This window comes from Leptosomus discolor, chromosome 14 (genome assembly GCF_034619465.1).
Source record: "Leptosomus discolor isolate bLepDis1 chromosome 14, bLepDis1.hap2, whole genome shotgun sequence".
NCBI classification, from domain to species: Eukaryota; Metazoa; Chordata; class Aves; order Leptosomiformes; family Leptosomidae; genus Leptosomus; species Leptosomus discolor.
The window spans coordinates 10,168,456-10,184,007 of NC_141404.1; the positions used below are offsets into that span (position 1 = coordinate 10,168,456).

A 15,552-nucleotide genomic window follows, 5' to 3' on the forward strand; every position below is an offset into this window, starting at 1 on the left:
AAAACTCAAATAGACTTCAGTTAAAGAGTTATCTAGAAGCTACACCTCTCGCTCTTTGATACAATTTCTCTTTAGTAAGACAGTCTTATCTGGGAGCAAAGTAAAAATTCTCAGAACAGTTCTTTTCAATGATACATTTCCATATTAGTTCTGCAATTCTTCCATATTCCTCATAGGTCTCATTTTCAAAAAAAGAAACACGTCAACAACTTTCTCATTATTTAGGATCAAAACAAGTTGAGAGCTGTTCTGGGGCACAGTGCACAATCAGAAATCCGTATCTTCAGCTTGGGGAAGCTTTCTGAAACTGTTTCTATTTGTGTATTATGGAAAAAAAATCACATCATTCGTCATAGCCTAATTTTGCTTAGCAAGCAGATCTAGCAGCTCTTTCTCTATGCCTTGGCTGCTCAGTTCATTTAAACTGTAGTATCTATGAACAACCTTGTCATCTGTGACAATAACCACTCGAAGCCCATGCATATCTTCTCCCAGCTGACATCCTATTGCTGATGAAACCACCATTTCCAGTCCTCTGTAGCACCCTCCAGCATTCCTATGGTAATGTCCAGAAAATACAGCTTTAATGCCTGTTCAAACAAACAAACAAACAAAAAAGAACAAAGAGAATAGGTACTTAGTTAGCAGTTGCAGTTTATGTATAAAATGTGTTCACAGTACAAGATACTGCTGAGGTTATATGCTGAGGCTGACACAGCTGCTGGGTTGTAGAGAAAGTTCTATACAAGTACAGCTACAGGTGTCATGTTTACCTTCATTCTTTGTGGTTCATAGAGCATAAAATTAAAAGTAAACCACTTACCTGAATTTGCATTTTAAACAAATAATTAGTAAACAGCAATAAATAATTCTAATAGTAATAAATAATTAGTAAAAAAGTTATTTTGCTCCACTAGCTCTGTTTAGGGTTACTGGTTTCAGACTTCTTTATGCTTACATAGCAAGGCATGTTTGTCAGCTTGCTACTCCTTTGGCTAGAAAGAAGAAACACTCTAGAGGAAGCTGATTAAAATTAGAAAAAATTTCCAGTACTAGATAACTGCCCAAAGAATGATACTACCGAAACAACAGTTGAAAGCCAAGCATTGTGGAGCTGTATTTGTCAATTAACATGCAGAAAATTCATTAAGGAGAGCTTGAACCTGTTTACCCAAGGCCAGTGACCTTAAAAAAAAAAACCCAACAAACGAGATAAATAAAAAAACATAAATGAGAAAATAATTTGTAATCTTTCCTCAAAGACATCGGGGGGTTATCACAGATGGAAAAGAGCCAGGTACATCAAAGAGGGGAAGAAAGATGAGAGCAGCCAAAAAAGGAAAGGTTGACAGCCTGCAAGAGGAGTCAGGCTTGGTAATGACTTGAATTAACATTTACCTAGCATGGGGTACAAACTAGGCAGGTTTATTCTGTTGTTCTGTTTCTTTCTTTTTTTAAAAAAAGACTATTTATATTTTGGACTCTGTTGGGGTAAAAAAAAATTAGTCCATTATAAACTTGAAAAGGAAAAAATACATTTGATCTATTGCAGGAGACAACCCTATGCTATATTGAAAATTTCTGGGTAGGTCGCATGCAAGTATCATCCAAGCTTGGTCAGGAGTAGAAGAAAAGCTAAATGACAAGCAGCAGCAGGTAAAGAAGAAAAAACATACTTCATATTTAAGGCTTTATAACATACTTCGAAATCCTTGGCTGAATCATTGTCTAAGTAATTAGCCAAACGAGTGTTTAAAGAAGTCCAACCATTCTGCCCCTTCCCTCAGAACATGATAATTTAACAAAAAATTAAATAAGTTTGCAAATGCTATCTGTTCGTGGCCAACTTTTAAAGATGATGCCATGCTCCTCAGTAGCTATGGGATTTTTGCTGAAATTTTGGAACAATTTCAAATTAAATGAAATTCTGTCATACTCACCTCCAAACCAGTAATTTCTACTTTTTATTTCCTCTGCCTTGCAAACATAAACGAATACATACTCTGAATGGCCTTTCCGATTGTCTTTACAGGTCAAATTCATGCTGCCAAATAGATTATTTGATCTCCCCATTTGATGTTTTATAAGTTTTAATCAAATGTTTTTATTGCTACAAAATAATGAAACCATGTTTAGTCTAAGTCAAAAAATGAAAGAAAAAGTCATTTTGATGCTAAGAACCTATATTTCTTGTCAAAGTTTGTAAAACCATTGACAACAGAGATGAGAACCTAGCTTCTTCCTAAGAGAGAACATGCTGACAAGCATTTCATTTCCAGGTTATGCCAGCATCCTTCACCATTTAGCCATTCTATGCACGGCTGATAGATACAGCTGGGCATCGTAGTCAACAGCATTCGTAGTTTGGCAAAAAATTATTCATCAGCTTTCTTGCTAATTTAAGATGGTGCATATTTTATTTTGAATGAAAATGTGGACTTGGCTAATTTTACAAACAGGTTTGGGGATTTATTTTTTGCACGCTCAGGCTAAGATCCTTGGATTTCAGACTATTACAGCTTCCTGAAGCTGCATCTAATGCTATTTTATACTGTTGTGAAACAGAAAAATTACTGGACCAGATGGCTGAAAATACAGCGAATTTTGTTGTTTATCATCAAGTGCAAAACATGTAAATTAATTCTATATTTTGTTATAGAAAGTGTTTAGATCTGGTGTTGATTTATGATACTATTAATGAAAATTAAAAAATTTTCAAACGCACCTGAAGGATTTAGGTGTAATTTCTCTATTGAAATACAACAGGTTGTGTGCTCCTTAATCATAATGACTCTACATAAAGCATCTGAAAATATATTAATACTGACTCAAAAAACACACTTAAGTATTCTCTGACAGCTGTGACTAGATAGCCAGCAGGTTATCAAAATAACTGGCTACTTTATGGAATGGAATCTTTCCCACTAGTTTGCTATGTTGGCTAAAAACCTGCTGTGCTAGAACAGACAAATATTTTGCTGGCACTATGCTATAGATGCTGTACCTTGCTGAACATAATTTGTGTTTTTATCGAAAAATAATCTAAAAGCAAAGGTCTAAACACATGCCTGTTCTGAGGAGGGCAGCAGAGAAGAGTGAAGCTTAGCACAAATGGGTACAGCTACTGTGGGCTGTGGGAGGCGCTCCCTGATGGCACTCCTTTCCTCTGCACAGAGCGAGGGTCTCGCTCACCACCCCAGGCTAACAGCTATCTTTAAATACACAGCACTGATAACTGCCTTTCCAACCACTGTTTTTATCATTGCAGAATAATGAGCAAGCCTGTACAGCTATACAGTGATGGACGCTGTGATGGCAACCATAAACTTAATTTTTTATTTTTCATATATTCCAGCAATCTGCCATTCCATGCTTAACACAAAAGGCAACACATGCATACTATAACCTTAAATGACATTAAAAAAAAAAAGCTAGCATCAACTGATTTTGCCCTCAGACAGCACAAATTCCGGAAGAGAGTAGAGGCAATTTAAAGGCAGAGCGCTGTGATTAGGAATATACTATAACTTCACATGGAAATTCTTATTTCTTTAGCCAGAAAAACCTTCCACCCTTTCTCTGCAGTAGATTTAGACCTCTTTCACAGTGATTAAATGAAAAGGGAAGTAGGTGAACCTGGCTTAAGACGGTTGGCTACATCAGTCTTTGCTTTTGTGGGAGTGAGTGATATGAAGACTGATATAAAATATATAAACTAGGCTCAAGGTATAGTTAAAAATTAAGCAGCTTGCAAAGTAAAATATAAATTATTCTGCTCTGTGCCTGGTAAAAGCTACACAGGCTTCCATATTTCAAAGTCCAAATGCTTCCCAAATAGCAAAGGACTCAAGGTGGAAAAGAGAGAATGCAGTTGCCTTTACATTGAATAGTGGTATATGGTCACTGACAGCTAGAACACTAAACTATTTTAGTTTATCAGTACTAATTTAATCAGTGTAACCTGCTCATCTCTCTGGTGTATGAGTTACAATTCTAAGTCAGCTGCTCTGACTCAGCTGTAGGAACCTAGCAAAACAGTTTCGGTTTTGTGTGTGTGTGTGTTTTGTTGTTGTTGTTGTTTGGGTTTTGTTTGTTTGTTGCTTTTTTTTTTAAAATCTTGGGAGAAATCCAATCAGAGTATCTCAAAAGGTGATGGTGGAGTATAAAAGCCCTGTGACATAATGGGCTCTTTGCAGGGATTCTGTAGTTTCTAGATTATATTATGATTTTAAGGGCCCAAATACTAAGATGTTTAACAACTGATGCTACAGTCAATTTGAGAGTGAGCAGTCACTTCTTGGCTGCTACCATGTTGCAGCCTATTACAGTGACTATCTAATGTAACATAATTAAGCAATTCAAGCAGTAGAACTAAGTGTTTCTTAATCATTATATGCACACCTATCCAAACCATGAGGCTACACATGCCTCCTCCAACCCCCAACCTTTCTGCAGTGACAGACAGAACGTGCCCATCTAGAGCTGGTTATGGCATGGCTGAGCATTCTCTTCTCTTGCTTCTTAATACAGAGAGCGAAATCAAACATTGTGGGACCTTTACGTATGACATCCTACTCAAAGTGCGACCCATCTTGCCTTGTGGCATTGTTCTTAAAAGAGCAAGCCCTGATGGGCTAGGAGAGGATGCTGAGTAGACAAGGCTGCTTACTACAGTTTCTGAGTTAAGGCATTTGTGGGGAGAAGACACACTAAACTTAATGTTACCAATTTGCTTTCAGCTTAGAGCTGCCTGTAATGGATCCACGTCTGTAGCACCTTCCTGTCCTTCAAGCACTTAACAGATAACCAATGGTCTCCAGCAACATTCTAGATTCCACTCTGACACATCTAGCATGGACCTGACTCTATCTTGGTCTTTCCCTGCAGAATTAAGTGGCAGCTAAATGAAGGATCAAGGACTGAACATTTAGGAACCTAACATTTGGCCTGCTCAATTACTGCATCAGCTAGGTCTGTGTGTAAAATACCCTTACGAACTTCCAGCAAGTGACAGTTCTGCTACAGTAAAAGGTTCTTTTCAATATTTCCCACTTTTTCTGCAGCTTTAGTGTATGAAAAATTTAGGAAAAACCGTAGTGAGGTGTAAGCCCTACACTTTTTGTAAGGGAAATACCTGCTTTGTAAGGGAAGTAAGTGCTCCCTTTTTACTGGAAGAATCCATGTTCCTAAAGTAGCATCTTCCAACCATCCAGAGAATTTAACCTTTGGAATTAAAAGAGGAACAGAAGCCAAGAATTTGTGTCATCATGTATGTTAACCAAACCCCAACACACAGTTTCAGTGTAATTAGAAAGACAGAGGATACAAAAGTAATACAGCAACTTTAGTTAAAGGAAAACAAAAATCTCCCCTGAGTCTGAGAATTTAAGGGAAGATTCTGAGAAACCCATCCTAGGCAGCAGACAGATACCTGGTACAAAATTTGGCCCACAAATCATGCAGCTTTTTTTCTTCTTAGGGAAATACGGCAACTTCACCGCAGTTATGTTTAACGTCTGCTAACTGCCTACACCGAAGAAGGTATTTTGGTATGGAACTGAAGTAAGAGTGATTTGGAAGGAGTGCAAAGGAGATACCCGAGACCAGAGAGGATGTGACTTAAAACCTTTTTTATCTCCTGTTGGCTATGGGAGGCAGATTCTGCATAAAAAAGCTGGTGTTTATGGGTACTGTTCATCCAAATTCCCCCTTATAGCATATGATTGCCATTCAGATCCTAATTGCACTAGATGGGTGTTCATTGCTGAAATGCCCTTGTGAATCTAACTGCTCAGCATCAGCCTCTGCTAGAATTTAGCCTCTGCTTTAGATACTTTCCAGTGAAAATTTTGCCAACACCTTAGTTTTCAGGTACTCTTTATTTCCAGTGCTAGCATTAATTCTTGTTATTGTTGTGTTACAGAATGGTACATAGAATCATCGAATGGTTTGGGTTGGAAGGGACCTTAAAGCTCACCCAGTTCCAACACCCCTGCCATGGGCAGGGACACCTTCCACCAGACCAGGTTGCTCCAAGCTGCATCCAGCCTGGCTTTGAGCACTGCAAGGGAGGGGGCAGCCACAGCTGCTCTGGGCAATATCTTGAACAAAGAAACAAACAGGTCACTGCTGTGTATTAACAGAAGTCTAACTGGTGGTGGTTTTTTCTTCAATAGCACTTTTTTGTTCACTCAACTGTATTCCACTCACTTTTGTTAGTTAGCATAAGAAGGAAATCTGAACCAGTCAATACAATAATACTAAGATGACAAGCAGGCAATTTACTTTGCTCTTGCTTTTGATCTTCGACATAAAAAGAATTTGAGAGATGTATGCACTCCATTTTTTTTTTATTAAATTCAGATGTTTTTTGAAGTAATACTGTCAAGTTGCTAGCAACCCCATCCCACCCCTCTTTGTTTTCTTTCTAAACTCTGTGAGGAAAGAACAGTGTCCTGGCAGACCTTATTTTTATAGCCTGCTTTACGGTATCCTCAGGTCAGTTAAATGCATCCAGCTATACACAAAAAGGTACAGTCCCTTGCCACTTAAAAAAAAAAATTAAAAAGTAGAGCAGTGATTTGTTTTCAATCCCTGGTTTCTGAAATAGCTTTGATATAAAAGCTGTATGAAATACTAAAAAACTACTGTGTAAATAAGTGTCCAAAGGATGGCACCTTCACAAGCATTCATTATTTCATTTTTTATGAAACACATAGTGATTTGAATTTAAATGTGACTGGAGGCTTCGCAGTATCCATTAACCAAAAAAAGCAGGATCCATTACTGAAAGACACTGTTTATACCTAATGGATTATTCATTAAAAGAAAAAAAGGGATTAAAATCAGAATAAAGTAAAAACCAGTGCAGATAGTTACTATAAAAAACCCCACAAAACAAACCACACATACTGTCTGTGTGATCATCGTCTGATGTCAGACTGCATAAAAATACAACACGTAGAGAGCATCTGCTAGGGAAAAAAGGCCTGAACTGCAAAACTCAGTTTTGGTGAGAACAGGACTGGAAGCCAGAGACTCAGGATGGGCATCATCCACTGTTGGACACTAGGTCTTGCTCTGTCTGTTCTAAAACTGTACTTGGATCATGAAAACACCTAAAACCAACGAGCTTCCTGCTTGCAGACCAAACGCGAGTTTTCAGAATCAATCAAATTGCAAAAAAATCCCCCACCCAAAACCAGTGTCTTTGTAAAAAAAGGTTTAAATACAGGAATTTATTCCGATTTTAGTAAACCAAAGATGTCCTCCTGCCACGCAATTTACCATGATTTTCTGATCAAGCACAAAAAATCCTCTTTAGTTCTGATCTGACAAAGCTGAATCCCAAAGACAAAAATATTTACTGTTTCCAAAGATCTGATCATAAATCTTTTTCCCTGTAGAATAACGCATTCCTACCAAAGAGTGATATACCTATTTTGGTACAAACTCTGTGAGCCCAAAGCAACCTATTTAGCATAACTAATTCATGGCATAACAACCAACCAAAACATAGATTCTTCAAGAATCATCTGAAGAGCTATAATACTTACATATGTTGATAAGCCTTAGACTCTTCATCAGCTTGACCATGAAATGAATTAATAAATACTTTGGTTTTATGCTAATTCACACACTGCATGATGTTACTTCAGACTGCAAGGCTACACAGTGGCTTTGGCCACTGATTCTATTTCTGACAGGAATCAGATGAGAAAATAGTTCATTACATTAAAAGAAACCACATACTGAATACCATGCAGAAGGCAGTTTGATAGCAGGAGAAGCTAAGGTTATTTTACAGATTTTAAAAGTGCAGCCTCTTCTTCTCACAAATTATAGTTTATCACTGAGAAACTCTTCTAAACAACACTTCTGCAGCACCAGGGAAAAGGGTCAGCATGATTTTGACATAACTGCACTGTAAGAGAACAAAGGCAGTTAGCTGTGTCTCGTGGATAATTCCACTGAGAGTGATTATAGCCCAGTCTTAGCTTATTGTGCAGTTGCAGTCCTATAACTCCCAGACTCTTCTCCCTTAATTGGTACTCCACTGCTGTTGCATTCTGTAGTGCAGAAAAATGCAATGATGTGGGAAACTGGGCATGTTTTCAACTCCATTTGGGGCAGGAAAGAAAGGGGACTTTGGCCTACCTTCTCTATGTGGACCAACAGACAACCACATCTTTTTTAATCAGTGTTTTGATCAAGCTTTCTGATTAAGGAGTTAGGTCATTACAAAATGTCTCTATTTTAAACGTGAAATGCTAAACAAGTCATTTTTTTGCTTTATTAAACAGACATCAGGTATATTCCATAACAATGCAACAGTAAGATTTTGTGAAATACATCTGTTTTCCTAACTTCTTGAAAAATTTGATGTTTGCTAGTTTAAAAGAAATAGAGGCTGAGCCCCATTCTCAAAGGAAATCCAGTTGCAATGATTACAGAAATCCAAACAGGTTAAAACAGGATGGAAAAATAATGCACCCACATTTATCTTGAAATACTAAAAAACAATTTCACAAGAAACATGCACCTAGAAACCATTTTTTTCCTCACACAATCAAGACGATAACTGGGCTGGAATTCAGACTTGAACTAGTTTAAATTCCAGGGGTGTCTGACTCCAATTTCTGTAATTACACTCCCATGGCTTCCTTCCAAAACCCCCTGAATTCAGAAGAAGCTGTTTTCCAACTCTAGTTCCTAATGTACAAAAACCATTTTGATGCAGGTTTGCTGTGTCCAGAAAGAGACTGGTCTAGCCTCAGTTGGAGATCAAAACTGCTCAACCCAGCACTACAGACAGTGTAAAAATATAGGAAGAAAATTACCAATATAAAAATAAACCAAAGAAAAGCATGCAGATTTTCCAAATTAGGAAGAGAATGCCTGGAATAATCAGCATAGGCAATCAGTAGCATGCTTTATTTAGACTGAGCCTTCAATTAAATAAATGCTTTTCTCAGCAAAAGCAAATGAGACTGTATGAGAACGAGAAGGCTAAATTAGTGCAATATGAATGACATAATAAATATGTAATGAGTACAGTACAGACCTTGCTTCTCCTCCCGTGCATTCTGTAGAGAATTTTGGGGAAGAAAGCGATTCTGACTGAGCAATGAAATATATCACATGGTCCAGATTATCACCTTTTAACTGCTGATTAATGAACTATTTTTTTTAGAGTAACTGCAGACATGAATCAATGTTCACTGCATTTCATTTACAGATCTATGGTCTCAATACAGACTACAGGTGAAGCTCAAAGCAAACAAAAGGACGCATTTCTTCACATAGCTGTGAAACATGAAACTGCCTCCCATAGACCACTGTGAAAGCTAAGAGTTTTCAAAAATCAGCTGAACAAATCTATAAAAGAATCACTAAACTGCACTATATTGATATCATTAGTATGACACAGTAAGTCCCCGAAAGAAAAACTCTTGGTGACAGGAAAAGTACTTGGAAGAAATACCATTATGCACGTTGCTGTCTTGTGCTCTGCAAGGGTTTGGTTAGTAGAAGCAGGAGCCTGGGCTATAGGGATTGCCATTCTGGTCTAGTTACTCTGCTTTTATGTTAGCTGTTCAAGTTTAATGATAAAATTAGGTTTAAAATAGAATTCTGCTTGTTGAAAAAAAAATAAAAATCACTGCTTCACTGGCCAAACCTCTTGTTCAATCAAGAACTGAAGAAAGAGGATATAATAGCAAAAGCTGATCCTATAGATCTTTGTCCCCCAGACTGCAGGGACTAGAGAGGAGCAGCAAGTAGAGCCAAAATGGAAGCCAACAGGTGGAGAAGCAGTTCTGTAAAGAAATTAAATTGTACTGAGTGAAAAACTTGAATATTAGCAACACTACCACCCTTTCAGAGTTTTCATAGGCAGGGGAACAAAGTAAGTAGTATCCAGGCACAGGGATATGCTACTGTAAGAGGGGTCTCTGTGTGTATGTATGTATGTGTACACCTACACACATGTATGTGTAGATACGTATTTTTTAAAAAGGCAATGTTTCTGGCAAATACAACCATTTAAGCCACACGGATAAACTGATCTTGAGCACCTCCCCTGGCATATCAGGCACAAAGCGGCTTTTCTTTCTTCCCTTCACTTGTAGTGTACAGCTGCTTTCTGAAATGCTGAACAATGTGGTTGGTTCACCAGCAATACCTGTTCTCAGAACAATTTTGTACTCCAAAATGATGTTCTTTCAGCTTCCCTACAAGAGCACACATTAACCATAGGCATTTTTTGCTGTACCTTTCTTCTTTCCTGGGCAGGTGGTGTACATAATTTTTTTAAGACTCTAGTGCTACAAAGCAAATGATATTTAGTAGTCTTTGTAAACAAAATCTCTCCTGTGGAATAGAACTGATTTTATCTCATTGCAATTTGAGAGCGCTCACATCATCCCATCTGCCAAGCAGGTGTTAACAGCAGCAAACAAAGAAGTGAAAGCATCAGTCACAGCACTGTTAACAGAACTGTTCAGTGCTCAGGCAGTTAGAATCATAGAACCATTCAAGTTGGAAAAGACCTTTGAGATCATAGAGTCCAGCCATCAACCCCTCTCTACCATGTACACCCCTAAACCATATCTCCAAGCACCACATCTAAATGACCTTTAAACACATTAAGGGACGGTGACTCCACCACCTCCCTGGGCAGCCTGTTCCAATGCCTGACAACCCTTTCAGTGAAAAATTTTTTCCTAATGTCAAGCCTAAACCTACCCTGGCGCAGCTTGAGTCCGTTCCCTCTTGTTCTGTCATTAATTACCTGTAAGAAGAGACCAGCACCTGCCTCTCTACCATATCCTCTCAGGCAGTTGTAGAGAGCAATAAGGTCTCCCTTCAGCCCCAGTTCCCTCAGCTACTCTTGATAAGACTTCTTCTCTAGGCCCTTCACCAGCTCTGTTGCCCTTCTCTGCGCTCTCTCCAGCACCTTGACGACTTTCTTGCCGTGAGGGGCCCAAAACTGTGTACAGCACTCGAGGTGCGGCCTCACCAATGCTGAGCACAGGGGCACGATCACCTCCCTGCTCCTGCTGGCCACACTATTCCCAATACAAGCCAGGGTGCCACTGGATTTTTTGGCCACCTGGGCGTGCTGCCGGCTCATGCTCAGAAGCTGGGCAGCTCTCCAGCCACTCCTCCCCAAGCCTGTAGCGCTGCTGGGGGTCGTTGTTGCCCAAGGGCAGGACCTGGCACTTGGCCTTGTTGAAGCTCATACAGTTGGCCTCGGCCCATTGATCCAGCCTGTCCAAGTCCCTCTGCAGAGCCTCCCTACCCTCAAGCAGATCAACACTCCCACCCAACTTGGTGTCCTCTGCAAACTTACTACGGGTGCATTCTATCCCTTCACCAAGATCACTGATAAATATGTTAAACAGAAGCGGCCTTAGTACTGACCCCTGTGGAACATCACTTGTGACCGCCTGCCCGCTGGATTTAACTCCATCGATCACCACTCAGTTCTCAAGACTCTGTTCTCAAAAAACCCACCCCAATCATTTCCCACCAACAAAGCCCCAGTAGGAGGAGAGTCCCACTGGTAAGTGTCAGGGATCAACACCCTCCATTTCATAATCTCTTCAGTCAACCTTAAATAATAACATTATAGAATTATTTTGTGTAGCCCTTTAGTAGCTCTGTGTTATCTGACCTTCTTCATCAGAGGAGTTGTGTGAATACCATAAAACTGAATAATAGCACTATAAGCATCTTAATAAAAATATCCCACGTACTGTTTGCAAACATGATCCTGCAAACTTGCAGCAAAACTCTTCCTTAAAGTTGCTTTGTAGGCTAAAGAATCCAGAGCTTGATGCAACTGGTGGTCACTGGGTCTGTGTAAGTGGGAGACTAGATACTACTTTGCAAAGTCTATCTATGTCAAAAGTATTTTTTATATAGGACAACACTGAATAGAGCTATAGAGAAGGACCTTAGTCTCACTTGGTTTTGCTGTGTAATCAGAGGAGAAGCAACAGGCACAGCCAGAGGGTGATTCCAGATCACCTAATTAGACTGCTAGTCTAAATAAGCCTTTAGAGGCGCTATCTGTAGAAGGTCTCTGTGTTTCAAGTTAATTTTTGTAAATACCTCTTGTGACCTTTCAGTGGAATTTATTTACTGGTTTTGCTGCTTTTTCCATTTGAAAGTGAAGCTTTCCTAGAGACCTGACACAAACCCCAAACAATCCTGGTTTGCTGTGTCCTCTAAGGATCAAAAAGAAGTTTTTATCAACCAAAACTACAGCCTAGTGGAAAAACAGATTTCAAAAATTTATTTAAGAACAAATATTACTTAATGCCATTACAGACTATACTAAATAAATGTATTTTGTACTTGCTGCTGAATTTCTGAAAAAAAAAAAAAAGTCTATGTCTATGCATATCTACATGCTAGATTATGTTATCATACCTGGGGAACAGTCTTAAAAACTGTGCTTACACAGTGACGTAGAAGATACCAGATTTGGTCACTCTACTGTACCATGAGCACATAATTTCAAGGTTGAAAGAGGCTGATATAAATCACTGAAGTTGAGAGTATTTAAATCTAGATTCTTTCAAATACTGACAAAGTGACACATAAGCAAGCACTGAGATTACTCACTTGGTGTATGGGTTTGCCAAAATCAAGGTCTCAATGGCAGGAAGAAGAAAATATTGCTCCCTTGTCAACTTTGATTACCAACAAACAAAATAATGAAACATAGCATATGTTGTCTGGTAAATTTTAGAAACAACAGATTTCAGCACTCCATGCTTTAATTTTGTGCTCAAATATATCTCAGGTGTGGATGTTCAGGAAGCTGCTTCTTCCTTTAAAACTATTTTCCTGTCATAACATTTCTAAGAGGAGAATGTAGGTACCACACTCTTTTAATGAGTAAAGGTGTTAGAAGTTACAGTCCCTACAATCACAAATATAATGAAAAATACACCATTTAAAATTAGGTTGTTATTTTTCCCCATATGTACAAAGTAATCATTTTTAACCACATCTGAAAAACCGCTTTGAAGACATTTAGATGAACTTAAAACTTTTTAATTAAAAAAAGCTAGAGACTGCAGGGAATTTCTGTCTATATTTTATATCTGTAATCTAGTGATTCTCTCTTGGATGCAAAGTCTCTCACCTAGATAAACCACCTAATTGCTTCATCTCACTCTGAACCAAAAAGTTTTTTCTCAACTTTGTTGGTAAAAAACAGCTATTAATTTAGGGTTTATTTGACAAAGCTCTTAAACAAGTTCAGACATTTGCTTAAGTGTTTTAGCTCATTAGGGCCCTTAAGAAACACTTATTACTATATTGTGTTAAGTAATGTAAGTAATTTCAATGAGTCAGTGATGGTTCACAGGACAAAAAGTCTTTAAAAGATTGCCTATAGCTCAACAAAAATACCTGTACTTTACAGGTCATACAACAAAAAAAATCTTTAACATCCTAAGAAAATTATACTGGAATGAGAAATGTAAGAAAAAGTATGCCTTCTATTACATAAACTGCTTAATTTAAAAACTAATTTATTACTTATGTTTATCAAAGGCACATGACATGCGGGCTGGATTTGTGGCTAGACCACTACTACTTCTTTATTTTCCCTACAAAGCTATAAGCAAACCTATGTATATTAGCACTATAAATTTCTTAAAAGCTGAATATGCATTTCACGCAGCAGAGTCGAGTGACTCTAGCAGATCTCACAGATGAGAACGTCAGGTCAGCTCATTCACAGTTCTTGCACACAGGTTTTTTCTGTACTTAGCATCTGCATGTAGAGGAGACAGAGCTTTGACAACTGAGGCTAAACTTTCAGAGGTTATACAGATATGCTTTCAGAAATATATTTTCACTTAAATGATAAACTATGTTCTCAACTGAGTTGATTTTCACTGTCTTGCAAGTACAGTTTAACTTTGCATAGTAGTAATACATATTTACAAGTGCCAGATTTTCAATTTATAAATATTTATCATAAGGACATGATTTTATCTTTAATTAGCCGAACTGTTAAGGACACTTCTAATGTGAGAAATGTAATTCAGTGTTTTGTACCAGATGTAGCCTCTGCAGCTAGTCTTTTATCTCTGCTTGTAATGAACAGATACTTAAACCAAAACCATTATGGAATATGTAAGTGATTAGAAGAGAATAACTACAGAAGATCTAGGCTCAGAATTTAAAATAATTTTCTGAAGTTGCATACCTCACTTTAAAGCACCTGTGCAATATCACCATACTTTAAGTATCTGATTATTTCCTACACATACCCATATGAAGTTCATGGAAAGTCCCGAATTAATAGATTGTCCTTCCTTTCCTATTTCTCTCTAACTAGCTCTGCGTTTCACACTTCTAGAAAAAGTATAAACATGAAAACTGCGATAGTTCCAGGTCTGATCCTATCAACAACTGAGATACGATGCCCATCTAATAACACTGCATTGGCAAACACAGCAACCTCTAAAACATGCGCATTATGCTGAAATTTTTCTTAATTACACAACAAACCTTTGGAGTGGTTGGAAACACTGAAGCAGACAGTGAGAGCGCAGAAGGAAGGAAGGACTGGTGGCAGGTTGGGGGAAAAAGAATAGCAGCAGCCTGGTGGACTCATTACAAAAAGCAGACTTACTTTCTTTTTCCAGAATAAATAGTTATACCAAATTTCTAAATTAAGTGCTATAAGGGATTAGCCTTCTTAAACTGCAAGCCATAAGGGAAAAAAAACCCACAAACAAATGCAAAGTAGATTGGGATTTCATTAGCAATATTCTGTGTTTTAATCCTCCAAGAATGTATGAAGTGAACTGGGGAGAAACCAATTTCATGTCTAAAGATATGGTGAAATCAATTATTCTTCAACAAAAGCAGAGTCAGAAAGTAAGCGGTCATTGCACATCCGTACATCTCTCCTACCATAACTGCCTGTGCAATCCACTGATAACATTTTGTGGTCTTACAAAGACTGTTCTTCAATTGAATAATAAAATCAAAACAGAACACACCTGTTACTAAGGAAACTCTGAGCCAACTTTTGATTCAGCTAATTTTCCTCAGCAGTCTGAGTTACATTGAGCTGCTTGCTCTCTATTAATTTAATTAGAAAAATGTTTGATTATTGGATTGCGAATATTACCTATTGACTCATTTACTTACTGCATAAAACAGCAAGGAAAAGGTCAGTGTTTTAACACATTTATGAAGGAACCAAACAACATGTAATTTTGGGAGGACTTTTAGGGATTGGAGCGAGGGACACAACTGGAAACAACAGAGGGAAGGTACAAATGGGATGTTGGCACAGAAAGCAGTTTGGAAATTTCTTCAGTAGAGTTGTCTTGTATTGCTGGCTTCCCATTTTCTCTTCCTTTCCCCCATAATTTGAAGCCTACCCAGCTTTGCGTTAAGCCTCTGGATACACATTAGGAGAATCACTCTGAAATACCCCTCTAAGAAATGTGTTACAATGATAACATTTTGCATAATTTCTTTTACCTCTTGATTAATTATACTCTCAGGACT

General features: G+C 38.1%; 1 protein-coding gene across 1 annotated transcript in view; it reads right to left on the reverse strand.

Moving 5' to 3' along the window:
• Positions 1 to 357: 357 nt before the first annotated feature.
• CPPED1 (calcineurin like phosphoesterase domain containing 1) overlaps positions 358 to 15,552 on the reverse strand; it is a 47,751-nt gene continuing 32,556 nt past the window's right edge. The window contains exon 4 of the mRNA XM_086473238.1: positions 358 to 590. Coding sequence (XP_086329364.1) covers positions 358 to 590 — 233 coding nt within the window. The remainder of the gene's footprint in view (positions 591 to 15,552) is intronic.